This window comes from Cariama cristata, unplaced genomic scaffold (genome assembly GCF_000690535.1).
Source record: "Cariama cristata isolate BGI_N322 unplaced genomic scaffold, ASM69053v1 scaffold7722, whole genome shotgun sequence".
Taxonomy (NCBI): Eukaryota; Metazoa; Chordata; class Aves; order Cariamiformes; family Cariamidae; genus Cariama; species Cariama cristata.
Window position 1 is genome coordinate 1 of NW_009603170.1, and position 8,584 is coordinate 8,584.

Genomic DNA, 8,584 nt, shown 5'->3' on the forward strand with positions numbered 1-8,584 from the left:
TCTGTTTCATTATGGCCTTACTAATGAACCAGTCTTTGGTAATTCCAAGAAATCCACCATTTTTTCTTTCTCTTTGTAATTAGCTGCATTTGTGTACTTTTCATGCAGCTTTAGCTCTGATACAATTAAAATGTGTAATCTCTTTGGGGTATTTCTTCTGAAGTGTACCGGATAACCCATGGAATGTGTTTTTTAGGTATCTTCTTTGTCTGAGAGTGAAGATTCTCAGGATTCATCAGATAGCATAGGCTCTTCACAGAAAGCTCGAGGCATCTTAGCTCGTCGTCCATCTTACCGGTAAGTACTGTATGTAATACATTTTGTATTTCTATTTGAAACCAAAACAGCAACTTCTTTCAATAGCTTCGTATATTGTCAGCCTCTAAGTTGTTTACTTTCTCTTGACCCATGCATTGGATCTGTTCACGCAGTAAACGTTTTGAGGATGCCACGTTAGTTAGCTGTCATTTGCTACAACAAAACTTTGACTTAACTGGAGATCAGCTTCAACATGATGTGGTATAGGGAAAATTGTTTATCAGCTGTAATTTTACTCAATTATATCATTTTACTGAAATGAGGAATGTAGTCAAATGCCAATCCTACCTTTGCGAATAATAAATGCTAGAAACTTAACACAAAATTTAGTATTTTTTTCCAATAATGTTCTCAAAATTTTAAAAGACAGTTTATGAACCTATCTGATACTCCTGTCTGTGATTATGGTTCCCGCTTCTGCCATTGCTTTTCATTTTTGACTGTTTTATCCACTCTTCTTAGTACTTTCTGATGGCTTTAGCTCATCTTGAATTATGTACCAGAACAAATAATTTAGGAGGGGTTTTATTACTTTGCATGCAGTCAAAAATGGTGGTGGAAAAGAGCAATTCTCAATCTTTAGTTAAAGTAGCCAGGAAAGGAAAATACATGCTGTAAACAGAGCTTCTGTGGGACAGCTGTTTAGCTGTGCAGGTTTGGGATCAAGAGTTGTCAGTTCTGCTTTTCTCTTCAGATAACTGCCACTAGTTCATCATTTGGCCTGGAGTAAGGGGCATAAAATTCAGGCTTCCATTGGCTCTTCTTTTAAATAGAGGTGTGTTTGTTTTCATAAGGTATTGTTACATAGGACATGGGTTGTTTGAGAAGCTGTGCAAGAGCTAAATTGAATGCAGAAAAGAAATGTAAAGTCCTACTGTGTATTGAAAGAGCAAAAGATCTACTTTTTAAACTTTTCTATAGTAATCTACTCCGGTTTAGCTTATTCTGACACCAGACAGCAAACTGGTTTTAATTGAATATACAAAGCCTATTCTTGAGAGAATTGGAGGATCAAGTCGTAAATCAGAAAAATCTCTTAATAGGCCAGTTATATATCCCTGGAAGATGTCTATGGTGGAAACTCTGATGCAGCTTTTACTGAAACGAAACGATGCAGCTGCAGTGCCAGTTTTCGGCACACTGTTTTTCTGGAGATTACTGAAATCTACTGTAAATGGTGCAGGTTCTCATTGCGGGCTTACCAGTCCAAACATCTAAGGCTTTCGGAGGATAATGATTGAAAATCTGGAATTCGTGCTGATCTGCACATACACATACTTTAGAAATCAGTAGCTGACTTGAGTTGCTCTTAGCTCATAAAATGATACAAATATTTAAATAAAAAAGCTAGACTATATAAACTGCAGAAATGTAGTTACAGAAAGAGTTTGAGGCAGTCACCTCATACAAAATGTTGTTAATTCAAAAAACTGTTGTACATTGGAATTTTAGCGTTTATTTCTGTAATACAAGATAGGGACAGTAGTTTGTAACTGTTATTGCAGTAATTGGTAATTTTTTCCTGGCATTAGAGCTGATAAAGAAACTCTTTTTTTATAGGAAAATTTTGAAGGATCTTTCTTCTGAAGATACACGTGATAGAAAAGGAGATGAGGAGAGTCCTGGTGTCTCTACTGTTACGTCTATGTCCGTTCCCACACCTATCTACCAGACAAGCACTGGACAGTACAGTACGTTATGCAAAATATGTGCCTAACTGGACACTTTTTTTAATTCAACTTGCCTCAAAATAGAGATTTTGTTACGTATTTGACTAAGATGAAACTCAGAAGGTTTGGTTATTTATCTAACAGTCAATAAAGTTAGTACTGTTATTACATGAAAATAGACTGGTATCTAAAGACTCCAGATAAACTCAATGCTTCATTATCTTAATTTTTGCACATTAAGACCAGACATTCGAAGGATGTTGTTAGGAAATAAATAGCAGTCCAAAATGTAAGATGAGTGAAGATACCATTATGTATATCATAGGGCCACACCAAAAGGTGTTCCTGTGATATCAGGGAGGTAACAAAAAAAAAAAAAAAGGATTTGTTCCTTTGATTTTATCACGTGGTATTCGTTGTGCTTGCACACCAAAAAGCAGCCCGCTCCGGCACCTGGAGCACCTCCTCTGCATCCTTGTTCTCTGAGCTGGGTGTTCATACTGCCGGTTCTCACTGCCACCCCTCGCTCCTTTGCCTGTCTGGATTTTTGCCCTTTCCTAAGCATGTTTCCACAGAGGAGCCACCAGCTGTGGCCAGCATGGGTCCACGTGGAGCTGGAGTCTGGCTCGGGGCAGTCCCAGACCTCTTCTCACAGAGGCCACTCCTGCAGCTTTATCTGTATGTTACAACCTGCAGCTACAAATATTGTTGCGCGTGTTCTTTTTTCTTTAAGTTGCCATTGCCGCAAATGGATTACAGCTGGCCAGCCCGGGTACAGATGGTGTGCAAGGTCTGCAGACGCTAACGATGACGAATGCTGGTGGTGCTCAGCCTGGGACAACAATACTGCAGTACGCACAAACATCAGATGGTCAACAGATACTCGTACCCAGCAACCAGGTGGTAGTGCAGAGTGAGTACACCTTCCCGAAACAGTGAGAAATACCAATCATGAACGCAAGCGTAACTTTCTAACGCTACCACGTTTTGATGTCTTATGCTATTGTCACGACAGCTGCGTCAGGAGACATGCAGACTTACCAGATCCGCACCACACCAACTACCACATCCCTTCCACAGACTGTGGTGATGACGTCTCCCGTCACTCTCACGTCACAGACAAGTAAGACAGATGATCCGCAGTTGAAACGAGAAATAAGGCTGATGAAGAACAGGTATGTAAGAACATGTGGGCTGCTTTGCTTTGAGAGTTTAATGTGCTGAAATACATCTTCAAAGGACAAATTATGAGTCTTGCGATCTAACTTTACTGATTGTGCCATTGGTATTGTGTGCTGCACCCAGCGACTCAAAACATTGGAAATTCTGACCAAAATGTGCTACGTGTTCTGTCTCACACAGTTTGGAGGAAACAAACTGGGTTTTCCCTGCAGATTGACTACCGTGTGTGTTACCGGATACTGCTGCATTTCATGCTCTCCACCCATCGCTGTGTACTTTTCAGGTTGTTTTGTTCATGATTGCAGTGCCAGCGCTCTCCTCTCATATTAGTCAGAATCCTAATGTTCATGAAATGGACACATCTCAAATCTAAAATAAACAATTGCTTCTGCTTGTCTGTTCCAGAGAAGCTGCTCGAGAATGCCGTAGAAAGAAGAAAGAGTATGTTAAATGTCTGGAAAATCGAGTTGCGGTCCTGGAAAATCAGAACAAAACTCTAATTGAAGAGCTAAAAACTTTGAAAGATCTTTACTGTCATAAAAGTGTGTAAGAAAAGAAGGTAAAACTTTTGTGGACTGTTTAAATTTCAGAGGAGAATTTTTTTTTTATACTGAATTTTTTAAACTAGATGAAAGGTCAAAAATGAAACTTTTCTACCTAGATTTCACAACTTAAAGACTATATAGATTTTATTTACAACATGTTGGTGACAAAGTACAAAAAGGAAACGAGAAAACCTCACCAAAATTCCTAAAAAAAAAAACTGGAAACTTTATATAAAGTCAAGATTGCATCTACAATAAAAGGACAGTCACGTTTTACGAGGCAGGTGATTAGAATTTCATTGAAAATTTCTACAAACACCTCTTGTAATGGAGGCAATATTTGGTTACAAGTAAAATGTGGATGAAATGGAATCCTTGCCATAGTTGACATTATTAGTAACATTTATAACCAGTATATGTTTTGATTTCTTACTCTTTTTCAATCCTTCCTTTTTCTTTCAGTTATTTGTATGTAAATATTTTTACTTTAACCTGTAAGTTGTTATTTACAGGTGCAGATGATAAAAAAAGCTAATACTTTGCTAGAGGTATAAATTATGTTTACTCTTTCTCAGCTGACAGTTTAAAAAGTTGGGTGTTTTGGTTTTTTTTTTTCCAATGTTTGCTGTGTTTATCAAATTTGGAAAGGATCTGCAGAAAGCAGAGAGAGGCGTAGTCCTGAAAATGTCTGAGGCACATGGGATAAGGTGTTGACTTTTCTTAAGAGAATTCAACACGTCCAGTTATTTCACAGTGCGGTGTGGTAGAGCGAGTACTGGTGAGCAGAAGTTTCTGAAGAACGGTTTCACAATAGTTTGTTCTTAGTTGCTGGGCATGATAAAACATCTATAATTGAAAAATAAATTGTGTGCTAATTATATAGACAATTAAACACGCGTTGCTTATTCTGTCTGGAGATTCTACTGTGCTTTGGAACATTTAAACCAAATAGAAGAAGAACGATAAAACAAAAAATTGAAGATATATACCAAAGGGTTAGTGAGGTTCTAATATATGGTTTATATGCTGAAATTAGTGCAAAATTTCCGGACTAATTTTGTAAGTTAGGCGATATTTTGCAAAGTAATGGTATCTTTGTAAGAAAATACTCTATTGAAAACAGGTAGATGGTTGGTATATTTTGTAGCTAAATTGTGATCTTTACAAATTCTGAAATTGAGTTTATATACGTATTTTGACAGTTTATATATTTCATTTTAGTAAACAAATGAAATATTTTGTGAACCAGATTTTCAAGCATATATTTTTATGGATAGTACAAAGTCAAATGAAATCCTCTTTGGTGTAGGAGATATTTGAATTAATTTTGTATGTCTGTAGGCAACTTGCAAAAAAATGGATCCTAAAGAGTAATGGGAAAAAGAAAAAAAAGAGATCAGGGCCTTTTATTCCCCACAGTTGATAATATCTGCACATTAGATCTGATTGCTATCAGAGATTCTAGTTTGTATGATTTTAATTTGTTTCAGGTGAAAATTAAATGTTTGACATGATCAGGACTCTCTTGGGTGTGGAATCTCCATCCTTGGAGATATTCAAAAGCCGTCTGGCCGTGGTCCTGGGCACCCTGCTCCAGGTGACCCTGCTTGAGCAGGAGGCCGGACAGGGTGACCTCCAGAGGTCCCGTCCAACCTCGACCATTCTGTGATCCTGTGATTCTGTGAAATAGAAAAATGTGTATGCAGTGCTTATTGCATGAATAATAAATACACTATTTTCCATAGTTAGGATTGAATCCTGCTTCCAGTTATGTCAGCGGGAATTGCACTATGGACTATGCTATTAAAAAGGTGTTAGAGCTACGTGTGTGTGTTGTGCTAGCTCAGATCTGAATGAAATTAAGAGATGTATTCACTCCCTAGGTGTGTAATGCTTATCATATGGTCAGTCAGTATTTTTTATTTTACTCATTTTTGAATTAATGGACTTCTTAGCAAGCAGAGCTCTTTGCAAATGGTATGAGAAAGACTGCATTCCACAATCACATTGTTAGCGGGCTGTAAAAATGTAGTTTTTTCTGAAGTCTCTAAATATACGATTGTTACAGATGTGTGATCCACGATACGTTTCCTTCAGGCCAAACTGGAGTATACATTTCTGTTCGCAATCACGTCAAAAAAGAGTGCTTTTGTTGCACGTCAAAAATAACAAGCAAGGTTGAGAAAGTCGTGACATTAGGGAACTACTCCAAAAGAGGTGTTGGTGCCTCCTGTTTCTATTAGTGGAATTTCAGGAAAAATGAACACCGTGGAACGTGCTTAGCACCTCAGAGAATTGGACCTTTCCGCTCTGTCTCCCATCAGGTGTGTGTACGCCATTTGGCATACGTTTAAGAGGGTTTGACCTACAGTACTGAAACTAATTTGGTAACTCCTCTGTATGGTATTTTGATCCTCACTGTGTGCAGCTGTTCCTTTACCTTCTTTTGTAATACAGAGTAATAATAAAAAAAGTTATCAAGTGTTAAGACTGAAAAAAAAAAAAAAAAAAGGTGGCCAATTCTTTCTGTATTCAGCAAGTGAAACAAATGTAGTGCTGCCAGACGTAACGGTAGTAAATTTTTATCCTCTTAAAATAGCGTTTTGGAAAGAGCAGCTTATTTTTCATCATGGAAATATTAAATAGTAACATGAGTTTGCTCTTTTAAGTAATCACTTATCATGAAGTACTTATTTTGGATTTACTTCAAAATCTAGATTGTAAGAGAGTAAAATCTATATCCTGAGAGTAAGAGATACAGTACCTATTACTGTTCTGCTGGTTATTTCCAAACAAAAGTACATGCTTTATATGAATTGTAAATATTTGTTGAAACAATTAGATGGTTGCAAATTTTGACCTTGGTAAATAAAGTCGCCAAAATATAATTCTGATGTTCCTTATTTATTTTTAATTAACGTAATAACTGCAGTGGTTCTGACCAAACGTGCATACATTGTGTGATATCAGGTCTTTTACAGTGGCCAAGAATAACTATTCAGTCTATGAAGCAGCACCCAGAGATCTTTTATCTGATGTGTCCTTTCAGTAGTCAGAGTACTAGGTTATTTGTGCATAAATTTTAGTCATCACTGAAAATAATTAGTGGAGAATACTTTTTATCTTTCTGCAGGTTTTTTTCCTTTTTCGTTTTCAGTAAGCAGAGCCCCTGTTCCCTGAAAACATTTTGTGCCCTGCGGGTATTCACCCAGCAGAGGGAGTTTCTCTGACATCTACAAAGTCGTGGTGGTATTACTAAGTGGTGCTTAAGCTTCTGATAGCTGGAAAAAGCATAGAAATAGGGTAGGAAAAAAGTCTTTTCAGTTGGTAACATTTCTATATTCAATTTTATTATTAGGGTCAAGGCTGTTATCATTTCCTCTGCTGTTGGAATGGATATCGGAGGCAGAAAACAAAAAGGATAACACAATTGCAAACATGACTTCTGAAAAAATGAGTGTATGTCCTTTGGCTCTTAGATTCATTCTGAAACAGGAGTTAGCTCTCTTTTTCCAAGTTTTAACAGGCAGACCAGACCTCTGTGGTGGTGACGCAGCAGTTTGTCCCTTTAGAAAGTCTACGCAAGTGCTACACGTGTCGCAGTCAGAAGGATGGTAAGTGTAATGCTCATGGGATTCGCAGCTGTGTTACTCAACAGAAGTTCAGATTTTATCCATCTTCCGTACTGAGATAAACGGACATAGATCCCAGGAAATTTTGGTCGGCCACAGCCGTGTCCAAAACTAGCAATCCCTACCAGATAGTATTTGTTGGTACTAGGGTGATAGCACGCTAAAGGTCCACCGCTGTCTCCCTGTAAATAAACAATACAAAAAAACAGTAACATATATTCCCTTCCAGGAAACAATGTAGAATTAAGTCAGTAATACATCCACTTTTTTTTTTTTTTAAATCAGCTGAGTTAACTGGATAGTAATAATGACAGAAAGACATGGATAGTAGTACACAGACAAATTAAGAGAAAATTTGGTGATGCTGGGTGATACTGCCTTGACTAGAATGCCACGCCGGCGTTCGTTTCAGTGTCTCTAACTAAAGTTCTGTTGTTTCTCTTTCCGCACCTTTTCATTCTAAGGCTTGTCTCCCCAAACTTTCTCGCCCATCAGTTCATATGAGAATATACTGTCCACACAGTGTCTAAGTACCACAAAACACGGTAATGAATACACAACCCTGAAACTTTGCCATATCACCTACTTAAAGGAAAACTGCTGAGGAAAGCAGGAAGTGTATCAGACGGAGTACTTACGCATATGTTACGGTTTTTAATTATAAATGTCTTCATATCACAACTGGTCCCCCAGCTTTTGCAGGCTAGTGCTTTTGACCTGAGAATTGTCTTTTCTGAGAAAGAGATGCTGATTGCTCAGCATTTAAATAAAAATCTTACCGTATCACTGAACCATATCCTTTTCTGATGATGCTGCTTTCTTTCAAAAGCATAAAACTGGGCAAGATGCTTGTGTGTTTCACACACGCCACATATGTACAGTGATAACGTGTGTGTGTCTGTGTGTATCCAAACGTATGTTTGTGTAATATATAATTTAATGACATCTTTGTGACAAGTGTATAAATATGTTTGCGTTCTTTATCCTTTAACTTACTCTTGTCTTCCAAGTATCACTGAATTCTTTATGTATGTTTTCGAGATGTGTTTTTTCTTTGGAGTCACCACCTCGCCTCTTTCTATTTATGATGCTTCTTTTGGAGTTTGACATGTTTTCTGTTTAGTATTTTAATTATCCTCCAAATGCTGGTCATCACGGTGCCCCTGAGACTCTGGCTTGGGGGTTTCCATAGTGGCAGGTCAGGTACAATGTCCATTCTTACCTGACAGGTATCGGT

At 37.7% G+C, this 8,584-nt stretch overlaps 1 protein-coding gene across 1 annotated transcript; it reads left to right on the plus strand.

Moving 5' to 3' along the window:
* Positions 1–196: 196 nt before the first annotated feature.
* On the plus strand, positions 197–4,211 carry ATF1 (activating transcription factor 1; the record flags this gene model as incomplete). Its single annotated transcript, XM_009695062.1, has 5 exons — positions 197–297; positions 1,879–2,009; positions 2,722–2,901; positions 3,004–3,163; positions 3,576–4,211. Coding segments are annotated over 5 exons (717 nt in total), but the record flags the coding sequence as incomplete, so codon positions are not given.
* Between the last annotated feature and the right edge of the window lie 4,373 nt (positions 4,212–8,584).